At 42.2% G+C, this 12,568-nt stretch overlaps 1 protein-coding gene across 1 annotated transcript in view; it reads right to left on the reverse strand.

Moving 5' to 3' along the window:
• Positions 1–12,568, reverse strand: part of SPON1 (spondin 1) — a 349,778-nt gene that overhangs the window by 195,167 nt on the left and 142,043 nt on the right. The window contains exon 4 of the mRNA XM_055423333.2: positions 5,372–5,445. Within this exon, the coding sequence (XP_055279308.1) occupies positions 5,372–5,445 (74 nt within the window). The remainder of the gene's footprint in view (positions 1–5,371; positions 5,446–12,568) is intronic.

A 12,568-nucleotide genomic window follows, 5' to 3' on the forward strand; every position in this document is an offset into this window, starting at 1 on the left:
TCGAGATTCCCTCTCCGCCCCACTTTTAGCTGTGAATAGCTGATAAGTGGAAAAAAAGAGATTACATGAAAAAATTCAATATTTCTGATCGTCAGGCCCACATCCCTAACTGTACATTGTTGCTTTTAGTCTGTTCTGCTTCCTGCAAGACGAAAACAATGTCTACAGATGCAACTTGCTTCAACTGCTTTTCCTTTGGTTCCTCAGGAGGTATTAACATGAATGTTCTCCCTCCCTCTTTTTTTTTTTCAAGTTGGGCATTTAATCTTAACTGTTATATAAAGAGCAGCAAAAGAGAGTTTAAAAATCTTTTTGAGAGTTAGGAAAAGCATTTTACAAACCTTCCTTATGGAATTCACTGAGTTCTTTTGGTTTGAATATGCAAAATCAGAGATAGGTGAAAGAAGTGAATTCTGGGTTCGAGGATGGAGACAGAAATATGGGATACTGTAATAATCACTGCATTGCATAGAGTCCTTGTATGTGTTGATTCCTTTCCATATACTGTCATCCCTAATCCTGGCAATCCTAAGACATCAGGACTTCTGTTAACCCCATTTTATAGATCATAAAACTAAGGCACATTAGGTAACCAGCCCAAAGTCACTGGGTTGGTGGGTGGTGCAGGCAGAACTGGAACCCAGGTCTTTTTTGGATCCACAGCCCATGCTCACTCTTCACCTGTATACTATATCACTGCAGGAAAGACCTTCTGCTGGATAGGTCTGCATAAACACCACTGGGAGAAATCTGTGTGTTTTTCACTTAGCTTTTTCAAACAAAGAATGGTGCATTAAAAGAAATATTTATCTACAGAGCTCCAGGATCTTTGCTGCTGCTACTGCTAAGTCGGTTCAGTCGTGTCTGACTCTGTGCAACCCCATAGACGGCAGCCCACCAGGCTCCCCCATCCCTGGGATTCTCCAGGCAAGAACACTGGAGTGGGTTACCATTTCCTTCTCCAACACATGAAAGTTAAAAGTGAAAGTGAAGTCGCTCAGTTGTGTCTGACTCTTCGCGACCCCATGGACTGCAGCCCACCAGGCTCCTCCGTCCATAGCCCTAAAGAAGAGATCTGAAACCACCCCAAATAGAAATCATTGGCTACTTTTTGCACACTAGGAAGAGGCTAGAACATTGTGTGTGTTAGAAGCAAGCTTTCCGCTTCCCTATGTACATGAAGTCCAGATCTGATTGCTGTGTGAGCCACTTTGATACTTAAGGGACAAGCACTAATGAATATATTTCAGGAAAGGAGGCATAAATGAGTAACTCCTAAAGGTTTTTCCTTTTCACATTTCCATTATGATCAACTATGTTTTATTTTTTTTATTAAAAATTTTTTTTTAATTTTAAATTTATTTATTTTATTGGAGATAATTATTTTGCAATATTGTATTGGTTTTGCCATACATTGACATGAATCCACCACGGGTGTACATGTGTTCCCCAACTTGAACCTCCCTCCCACCTCCCTCAAGACTAAATTAGTTCTGAAAAAGGGTTTCAGAGTTAAGAGATACATGCTGGGGTTTCAGTTGTAACTACTGCTGCTGCTGCAACTACTAAGCACTGTTAAATGAAGCAGCAGTAATCTCTCAAAGAACCAAAATAATGCAAACTGGTAGCTCCACCTTATCAAAAGGGCTTTCTGATATAAGCAGTGAACTTAAAGATACATCCAGGGGTTCAAGGGAAAGCACTTATAATAAACACATTGGAATTCCAAAGAAAAAGAAGCTTCCATTGAAAAAAATAAATTTCTAAGTTTGAAAATAAAAACAGACACGCTGTTTCCTACTGAGGAAAAGCCCACTGGAAATGAATCAGGTTTTCAAAGGGCAGTGATAGCAAGTGTTAACTTACCCCTCTTCTCTTAACCTTGTAGGGCCTGCCCAATACCCTTGTAAGTTGAAACTTGAAGTAGGTAACCTGAAACCCTGCAGCATCTCTCAAGCTATACTGCCTCCCTCATTTCTACTCTTAATACCAGCTTCCTTTTCTACTCTTATCTTATTCTTTTTTTTTGGGGGGTGGGGGGGTTGGGGAGGGCTACACTGGGTCTTGTTTGAGGCACATAGGATCTTGTCCCCTGACCAGGGAGGGAATCTGGGAACCTCTAGCACTGGCAGTATGGAGTCTTAACTGGACCACCAGGCAAGTCTCTCTGGTCTTATTTTTGTTTCTCTTCCCTTGCTGATTATCCCTTCTCTACCTACATTTTTCTCTCATCTCTGCTTTTCCCTTCACCTTTTCCTCTTTCTCCCTTGTCTGTGACATGGTCTTAAAGTGAGCATATGTGCACATTTGTTTATTATAGTTCACCTTTTGGAATATTTTATGTTTCTGCTTTTAATTGTAAGTAACTTAATGTTTCATATCTCTTTTGAAAAATAATTACCATGGCTTTTAATCTGTGCAATTCTTAGATTTCCCCTATGGATTAATAGCTTTAACTGGGGGAAAAAAAATAGACACTAGTTTCTCTCTTTCCTTGATAGATTTGATTTGACTCAACAAAAGTGTGAATACTTTAATGAAAGAGCTGGAGAGAATCCCTTTGCTCTATGGTTGTATCTTAAAGACTTTCTATGTGGGATCTGCTTTGCTAACTGATGGATTTCCTCATGAGTCTGCTGCCTCCAGGAATCATCTGCAACTGTAACTCACGATCCTACAGCCCAGGTCTTCCTGGGTCTTTTTTTGTCCACAAAGTTGCTGTTGGAAAGAGGTCTTTTTATACAGACTTATACTGGAGAAGACTCTGATGCTAGGAAAGGTTGGGGGCGGGAGGAGAAGGGGACGACAGAGAGTGAGATGGCTGAATGGCATCACCGACTCGATGGACATGAGTTTGAGTGAACTCTGGGAGTTGGTAATGGACAGGGAGGCCTGGTGTGCTGTGATTCATGGGGTCGCGGAGAGTCGGACACGACTGAGCGACTGAACTGAACTGAACTGATGCTTAGGCATTTTGGTAGGCTCTCTGCTTCAGAAGTGGTAACCGGTAGAGATTTGCAGTGCCTTTTCATTGATGCTTATCTGTACAATGTTAGCATATTCATAGCTTAGACAAGGCTTTCACAACATCAGGCCTGAAGCTTTGGAAAGTGCACTTTAGCTGTTGATTGCTGTTAATACACGAGGCTGACAGTGCAGTGTATTCTGGGAATCCTCAAATCTAGGAAATAAGGCTGTCTTCTGAGAGTCAAACTAACAAAGCTGCACCACGGTGGCCAAGATTAGCCAACCAAGAGGTGAGATAGAATAGCCACAGCTCTATGCCCCAGGACCTGGATGTTATCACATGTAAGCCGGGCAGGGACTGGATTGTCCATTAGAAGCCAAGAGTCTCAAGAACTGAGATGTTGTGGATTTGGGTGAAGGTTAAGCAAATCTGTGGACTATGAAATACAGGGAATATCCATGCATAGTGATGCCCACCTGGAAGCTGCCCAGGGCACTGGCCCACAGGTTCAGCTCTCTCACTCCTTTGACAGGCATGACCTGATGCAGGGCAGCCAACTCTCCCCCTTTAGCTCCTTCCATGCTCTCCAAGCAGTCCTACACAGACGACCTATTTTCTGCCCCAATTCACCCATAGGGAGACCTAGGTTTTGATCTACCCAAAGCAACAACCCAAGCTACTGAACTGGGAGACAGCACTTTGATAGAAAGGCAATGGTTAGGGCACTGGCTCGTAGGTTCAAACTGTGAACTCCTCATGAGCCGTCTGATGCTGAGTGAGCTATTTAAACTTTTCATGGCTCAGGCTTCTCATCTGTAAAATAGGGATGATGTAATCCACATAGGATTGTTGTGCTGATGACATGATTAAGGCATGTGAAGTACTTAGAATGGTGCCTGGCATACAACAAGCACAAATAAATTAGTTATTATTATTTTGCTAGAGGACATTTACCAACTTTTCTTTTTCTTAGTAGCTTATGATTTGCTAGAAATAGAATGATTTATTCTCAAACCGTGATAGACTGATTTCTTCTCAAACCGTGAATTGCTCTAAAGGTAAATAAAAGGTCTGTGAAAATTAATAGAAAAGAGAGCATGAAGACGTATAATTTCAGCACATTTTCCACTTTTATTTAGTTCTTTAATGACTTCTAACACATTTAGATGTTTAAAATCTTAATTTTTCATGGTAGATTAATAAATAAGCCCTGGGATGTTATGTACATATATGTATATTTACTATGTACTAGGAGGCAGATGGTGATTGCAGCCAAGAAATTAAAAGACGCTTACTCCTTGGAAGGAAAGTTATGACCAACCTAGATAGCATATTGAAAAGCAGAGACATTACTTTGCCAGCAAAGGTCCATCTAGTCAAGACTATTGTTTTTCCAGTGGTCATGTATGGATGTGAGAGTTGGACTACAAAGAAAGCTGAGCGCAGAAGAATTGATGCTTTTGAACTGTGGTGTTGGAGAAGACTCTTGAGAGTCCCTTGAACTGCAAGGAGATCCAACCAGTCCATTCTAAAGGAGATCAATCCTGGGTGTTCATTGGAAGGACTGATGTTGAAGCTAAAACTCTAATACTTTGGCCACCTCATGCGAAGAGTTGACTCACTGAAAAAGACTCTGATGCTGGGAGGGATTGGGGGCGGGAGGAGAAGGGGACGACAGAGGATGAGATGGCTGGATGGCATCACTGACTCAATGAACATGAGTTTGAGTGAACTCCGGGAGGTGGTGATGGACAGGGAGGCCTGGCATGCTGTGATTCATGGGGTTGCAAAGAGTTGAACACGACTGAGCGACTGAACTGAACTTAACTGCCTGAGGAGGCATTACAGTGTCGTGGAGGACTGAAGGTAACCCCTGATTGCGTGCATGCCTGTGTGCTAAGGGTGCCTGCACATCCAAGGACCAGATCCCCAGATGAGGTGAGGATCACAAAATCAAAGTCCCCTTGGCATTCCTGTTCCCTAGAGAAAATCTGCTCATCCTGCCTGGGTGCCCCACAAGTTCCTGCTAGTGATTATTCCAGAAAACCATTACAGGCTTTTTAGAGGTACACAACTGTGTGTTCCTTAATTAAGTCCTGTGAATTATTCCAAGGAATCTCTTCAGAATAATCACTGTTTCACAAAAATAATGAGACGACGACACCAATATAAGGTATATTATCTCCTACCGAGGGAATCAAGCTGAGTAATTAAGAGTTTAAGGCAGATCCAATTATCCACAGCACACAGCCAGATTAAAAATTGGAACTACGTGAGGAAGCAAAAGCCAGAGGAACTCAGAAAACCCAACTGCCTTAATCCCCAGCGGCTGAATGCTTAGACTGATTGAGCCACCTTCCATTTATCTGGCCCTCTCCAGTCCACACACCCAGACCTCCTTACCTTGTTCACAAAGTTTCTTGGTCAGAGAGCCTTCATCTTGAAAATAAATGATGCGTTTCTGTACGATGCTAGCCCTGTGGGGAAAGAAGACACAAGCATATGGTGAGGAGGGTAAGTCTGGGGAACGTCAGATTTTTGCTGGCCCACCTACAGCTGTGTGGCTTTGGGGGAGTACCCTTAACTTCATGTGGCTTGGTTTCTTCAGTGGAAAACTGGTATTAATAATAGTAGCTATGTCCTAGGATTGCTATGAGAACTAAGGTAAGAACTCTTATGTCAAGAGTTCAGCACACACTTAGAAACCACTCAATAAATATTAGTTATTGTGGTGATGTTGATGATACTCACACTATTGTTAAGGTAGGAAAGTGAACTAACAGCATTTTCAGGAACTTTTCTCAATGGTTCATTTACTCTAGTTTTATATCAAACTACTGAGGCCATTTATAGATCAACCAAATTCAAATCAGGGAAGCATGTCAAATTCTCTTCCTGAAGGGGGAAAAAACCTTAAAAATATATTTTGATTTGTTCTGAAAATGTCATTCTATATCTTTCCTGAAAGTCTAGACGAAACTGTCTCTTACATTCTGAACAAAGACAACTTCAGCTGTTACATCTCTCTTAAACATGTCAAACTCAAACACAGTATCTTAGAATTTGGAAAGATATTCTGAGGTTGAAAAATGACTTGATTTGGCCAGCATATATTTTCTCTTTAATCTAGGATTGCACAGACATACTACATCTTCTTTAACCCACTCAACTGTTGATTTTCAGCTGCCCTTGAAGAGGCCTGAAACCCAGTGTTTCAGCAATTTGAGAAGTCTACAGAACAACATTGAGACAGTGCCAGTGGATCTCAGGCCATTTCTATTGCTTTTCTTCAGCCATGCTACTCAATCAAAAGGTAATTTTCACTTTGATTTGCCCTATTTAACAGATAAAGGGAGCTCTTGACTCCATCACAGCTGACCACACTGAACCAGGAAAAGTCATACAAGCTGCCTCATGTCACATGATTTCAAACCCAGGAAGCCCAAGTATGCATGGATCTGCTGAGCACAGAGTCAGTTTTCTCAGTGGTCTGGGCCTATGCCAAATGACTTTCCAAAGAAATATCTACTCTCCCCCAGTCTTACACAAAAGAATAAAACTGAGGCCAGCCTACTGATGTCTTTTACAGTCTGTCCCACCCCAAGAGAGAAGAGATGTTGAAATAAATGAATGAAATATACTTCCTGTTGACACAAAGCTACTGTGAATATTTATCCATTCTGTTGACCATCAAGCAGAAAGTTTCTTCAGGCCAGAAGAACACTCTGGAGAACATTCACCCCAAAGCCAAATAAATAAAAAAAAAGTCTTCTGTTAGGTAGAGCATCCTACCACAGTGAGAATGCCTCAGGGAGCCCTGTGGAGGACAAGGAGGAGGCCTAGTGGGAAATATCCCAGGCCCCACATTCTTGCTGCAACCATTTCAACTTAACCAACCTCATTTCAACACAAAGCTGCCTCCTCTCCCATTTGTCTTCCTGTTGTATCTGCTGGTGTATTTTCAACAGGTAGAATTTGGAAAGAATATTTTTGAGGTTGAAAAATGACTCTCTTTTGGCCAGTATATAGCAGTTTCTGGAGGTGTGCTTTGCGAGCAGGCATTGGACAGGGACACTGTCATGAACAAGACATATGGGGACACTTCCCATTCTCAGAGTTGGCAGAATAGTGGGGAGAAAGTATCAAACAAACAAATCCTCAGGTAATGAATGGAGACGTCCACAGGGTATGAGAGAGTGGAACACAGGGGATCCTGACCAAGCCAGGAAAGGGTCCTTCCAGAAAAGGTGGCTGCGCTTAGATTTCAATGAGTAGAAGCTAATTAGACAAGCAGGATGGAGGAGCAAAGATGAGAGCATCCTTTGTAAGATCCTTGATGTGGGGAGGGCTGTGGCTCATTGGTGAGCCAGGGAGGTGTGAGATGAGCTGGGAAGGTGGGCAGGGCCAGATCACCCAGAGCCGTGCAGGGAGATGGCATTTTACTCCAAGCTTGATGAGAAATCTTTGAGGAATGTGCCCCGAGGAGTGAGATGATCCGGTATGCCCTTTTAAAAGAGCATTTGGGTCAAAAAGTAAAAACGAATTTGTGTGGGGTTGCAGTATACAGAGCTCCCATGCAGATAAAATTTTGTTTCAATAAAATTCCCTTGATAAAATGATTTGAAAACACCTGATCTACAGGATAAAATATTAGCCTACCATGGTATTCAAGGCTTTTCATAAAAATATTCCCCCAAACATCTCCTAGCTTTATTTGTCGGCATTTTGTGCCACTCTCCCTGGGTGCCAGACTGTGAGAAGTTTATCCCTCCTTCTCTGAACATTTCTTTCACTCCACACTCCCTTACCTGTGCTGTTTCCTCTCCCAGAATCTCCCATCACCTGTCTTTGCGAGAGTCTGTAACAGACACTCTGAATTGTCTTCTTTCCTATGATTTAAAGGTGGGGCTTCCCTGGTGGCTCAGTGGTAAAGAATCCACCTGCAATGCAGGAAACACAGGTTCGATCCCTTAGTCAGGAAGAACCCCTGGAGACAGAAATGGCAATCCATTCTAGTGTTCTTGCCTGGGAAATCCTATGGACAGAGGAACCTGGCAGGCTAGAGACCACGGGATCACAAAAGAGCTGGATGTGACTGAGCAACAACAACATGATTTAATGTCAGAAAAAATGATGCTTAGAAAAATTACATCACTCACAGATTTTCTAAAATTATCCTTATAAATAGTTGAGGGGCCAGAGATATAAAAATACATTTTCTTTAAGATATTTCTGTTTCTTTCAAGCCTTGTTTTACAAAGTCAAGGTGGCCCTCTTTGTGATAATAGCTGTAACTTCTAAGCCCTTGTTTTGTGCCACTCATTGTGCTAGGGAGGTCCTTCATGTACATTATCTTATGATCTTATGCTTTACATATACTACAGGTCCTCAAATTCTTTATCAAAACACTTGGGCTAGATGTGTTCCTGAATTCAGAGTTTTTCAGATATTAGAAAGTGAAGATGGCAATAGGCCGTTAACAACTCCATGACCAAACACATCTATCTTCTGCAGCAAAATATTTGAATACTCATTCTAAGTGAGTAAATAAAATCTATAAACAGCTTCATATCAGTTTAGGTCAAGTTCAGCAAACTTATCAAAATGCTCTTATTTTCAGAGGGATTAAGATGAGAGTTTGTGCTACTTTCATCCTAATCTTATGGGCGAGGATGACTGAGATGCAGGGAGGTTAAGTAACATGCTCAAGGTTTTGAGGTCTTTCATCTACTGCCAAATTCCACAGTCTGTCTGAGACTCAGAGTGCTTATAAGGATTAAAGATGATTACGAATAAAGAGTATAACTGTACTGTGAGGAAAGAACTCTTATAAAACGTAACCTCAGATTGATTTTTGAAGGGTGTATTTTAGGATCTCATGGCACACACAGTGGAGATCTGAGACTTCAGTGGGTCTCCATGGAGCCTGGGTCATGATAACATGAAGCCCTCATAAAAATGCAAGCATACATCCCCATTCCCAAACTTAGCCAACTCTTTGGACCATGCACTTTGGATTTCAAACTCTGTGCAGATCCAATGAGGGATACAAGGCTTGTTCTGATCAGGCCCTGGTGGTCTAGCCTTATCCCTGTCCAGTGCCTCCTGAGCACCCTACCCAAACCATATCCCAAATCTGTCTTCATGATCTCACATTCTGGGCCACTGTCCATAAGACTCCTCTGTTCTTCCTCGTGATTCTTTGATATAAACCACGCATACAAACACACTCACACACACACACACACATATCCCTCAATTACCTAACATAGCATCTGGTCCCATCACTTCATGGGAAATAGATGGAAAAACAGTGGAAACAGTGTCAGACTTTATTTTTTGGGCTCCAAAATCACTGCAGATGCTGATTACAGCCAGGAAATTAAAAGACGCTTACTCCTTGGAAGGAAAGTTATGACCAACCTAGATAGTATATTAAAAAGCAGAGACATTACTTTGCCAACCAAGGTCCATCTAGTCAAGGCTATGGTTTTTCCAATGGTCATGTATGGATGTGAGAGTTGGACTGTAAAGAAAGCTGATCGCCAAAGAATTGATGCTTTTGAACTGTGGTGCTGGAGAAGACTCTTGAGAGTCCCTTGGACTGCAAGGAGATCCAACCAGTCCATTCTAAAGGAGATCAATCCTGGGTGTTCACTGGAAGGACTGATGCTGAAGCTGAAACTGCAATACTTTGGCCACCTCATGTGACGAGTTGACTCACTGGAAAAGACTCTGATGCTGGGAAAGGTTGGGGGCGGGAGGAGAAGGGGACAACAGAGAATGAGATGGCTGGATGGTATCACCAACTCTGTGGACGTGAGTTTGAATGAACTCCGGGAGTTGGTGATGGACAGGGAGGCCTGGCGTGCTGTGATTCATGGGGTTGCAGAGAGTCAGACACAACTGAGCGACTGAACTGAACTGAACTGAACTCAACCGAGATGTTACTTAGAATGATGTCTTGACTGCAAACTCATCCTATGAGAGCCAAAACCCCTTGGGCTAACCCTACTCCAGCACTTACTGACCTATTATTATTGCCTGTTCACTTTTCTATCTCCTGTGCTAGTATAATCTTCCCAGGAGCAGGAACTGTATCTTACTTATCTCTATAGATGCTAGTACTGTTGCAACCCTGGGATTCAAATAGAAGGAATGACGTTTGGAAAGGAAAGAGCTGAGGTTGAACTGTCTGGAGGGCATGACGAAGGTCTCAGTGGGTAGACACAGGGACGTGTAACTCAGGAAAGATATGAGGAGGGTGAGGAGGATGGATATGGGAATCACTGGGGCAGCAGTCAGGGTCAAAGCTTTTAGAGTGGCTGACGTCACCTAGGAAGAAAGTGTGGGGAGTGAGAAGAGATTCTAGCTGAGTTCAGAACTCTGAAGGCCAACATTCACCCACAGATATGCCAGCAGAGACCAAGACATTGGAAAACTTGGTTGCAGGAGATGTTTCTTTTTATTCTTCATTTGGTCAACTCCTGGGAGAATTTTATATTCTGAGAAAATACATTTCATTTCAAGCCTGTTCCCGTCAGAAGTATAAAACTCAGCAGAGATTTATAAATCATATTATAGTTCAGAAAAATAATAGCTTCACAAGATGAGAATGCCGTTGGTAAGAATTCCCTTAGCATTTCAAAATGACAAATTTCTCCCATTCTGTGTTGCAATTTGGCAGTCCTGTTGCATAGCATTTATATACTGATATACTGAATGCTCTCTTATCATGAAAGAGCGTGTTAAGGAAATCTAAATTAAATTTCTCAGTATGTTAACTCCTCAAACTTTAAAATATTGAGGTTCTAAATAACTTACTAATCATTTCCAAAGTTTTCCTTTAAACCTAAAGTGGACCCTTTCCAGAAATGCCATCCTGAATGCTTGGTGCTCAGTTCTTTTTCTGTCTGAAGAGTTTCTTCATTTGCTGTTGGGGAACTGGCCTGCTAGAATGAAGTTGGAGTTGGCTAAGTTGGAGGTTTGCTGCCTAGTACTGAAAAGGCCTGGGGTCCCTGTTCTCACTGAAAAGGACAGGGAGACCTCAAAAACTGAAGGATATGGGTGAGTTCAGGCCACAAAATGAATGAAAAATACACATGGACCCTCAGTGGCTGGGTCACTGCCATGTAGGTGTAATTTACGTAAGGTCCTTACGACATGCACGTTGCACAAAGTAAATATTCAGTAGTGGTAGCTGTTATCATTGTTGCTGTTAAATCACCAGCCCCCAACAGATACATAAAAGTACTTAATAAACAGAAGCTATTATGATGATTGATGTCAGGCCCATCTCCTTCGCTTGTGCAGAGAAGAAAGAGAGTGTTATCTTGGTCAACAGCTTCAGGCAGAGATAATGAATGACTCCAAGGAAGTTCAGGTTTGCAGTCTCCAGACCGCAACTTTTGCCAACCCTCTTCCCAGTTCCAGTAAAATCCCTGTTACTGAACATTTCTTGGAATACTTTACAAAATTTGCCTCTGATCTCAGGGATATTTTCCATAGAAGTGATCCAGCTTATAACAAACAATATCTACTTCCTTTTACCAGTGATTGAACAACTCTGTGGGAGGATGCAGGAATAAAATATTAAAGCATAGCATTGGTAACATCATCAGGAACTGAGGGTAACAGTCTTATTTTACTTTGCAAAGATGCCAAGTGCTAATCTGATCATGGTCTCATTTTACTCAGCAAATATTTATAGAAGCCGGGTGGATTCCATGATCCAGACTCTTACCAAACTTTTATATGACTTTATGTGACTTGCAGGGAATGGAGCTGTGTCCAGGAGTTAACAGGCTTCCTGGCAGCTCATGGCAATGTGCTCCTGGGAGAAGAAAAGTGAAAGCTTATCTGTAGGGCACACACAAGGACTCCATGGTTGTCCAAGACCATGTTATAATTGTCTACCATGACTGCAAATGACCAAATCTAATAAATTATAAAAAGAGCTAGCTGCCAGGAGATTCAGTTTCAGTTCAGTCACTCAGTCGTGTCCGACTCTTTGTGGCCCCATGAACCCTAGCACACCAGTCCTCCCTGTCCATCACCAACTCCTGGAGTTTACCCAAACTCATGTTCACTGAGTCAGCGATGCCATCCAACCATCTCATCCTCTGTCATCCCCTTCTCCTCCTGCCCTCAATCTTTCCCAGCATCAGGGTCTTTTCAAATGAGTCAGTTCTTCACAACATGTGGCCAAAGTATTGGAATTTTGGCTTCAACATCAGTCCTTCCAATGAACACCCAGGACTGAGCTCCTTTAGGATGGACTGGTTGGATCTCCTTGCAGTTCAAGGGACTCTCAAGAGTCTTCTCCAACACCACAGTTCAAAAGCATCAATTCTTCGGTGATCAGCTTTCTTTGTAGTCCAACTCTCACATCCATGCATGACCACTGGAAAAACCATAGCCTTGACTAGATGGACCTTTGTTGACAAAGTAATATCTCTGCTTTTTAATATGCTGTCTAGGTTGGTCATAACTTTCCTTCCAAGGAGTAAGCATCTGTTAATTTTATGGCTGCAATCACCATCTACAGTGATTTTGGAGCCCCCCCAAAATAAAGTCAGCCACTGTTTCCCCATCTATTTC

Source organism: Moschus berezovskii, chromosome 14 (assembly GCF_049115385.1).
Source record: "Moschus berezovskii isolate FMDL1 chromosome 14, NW_MosBer_1.0, whole genome shotgun sequence".
Classification (NCBI taxonomy): domain Eukaryota; kingdom Metazoa; phylum Chordata; class Mammalia; order Artiodactyla; family Moschidae; genus Moschus; species Moschus berezovskii.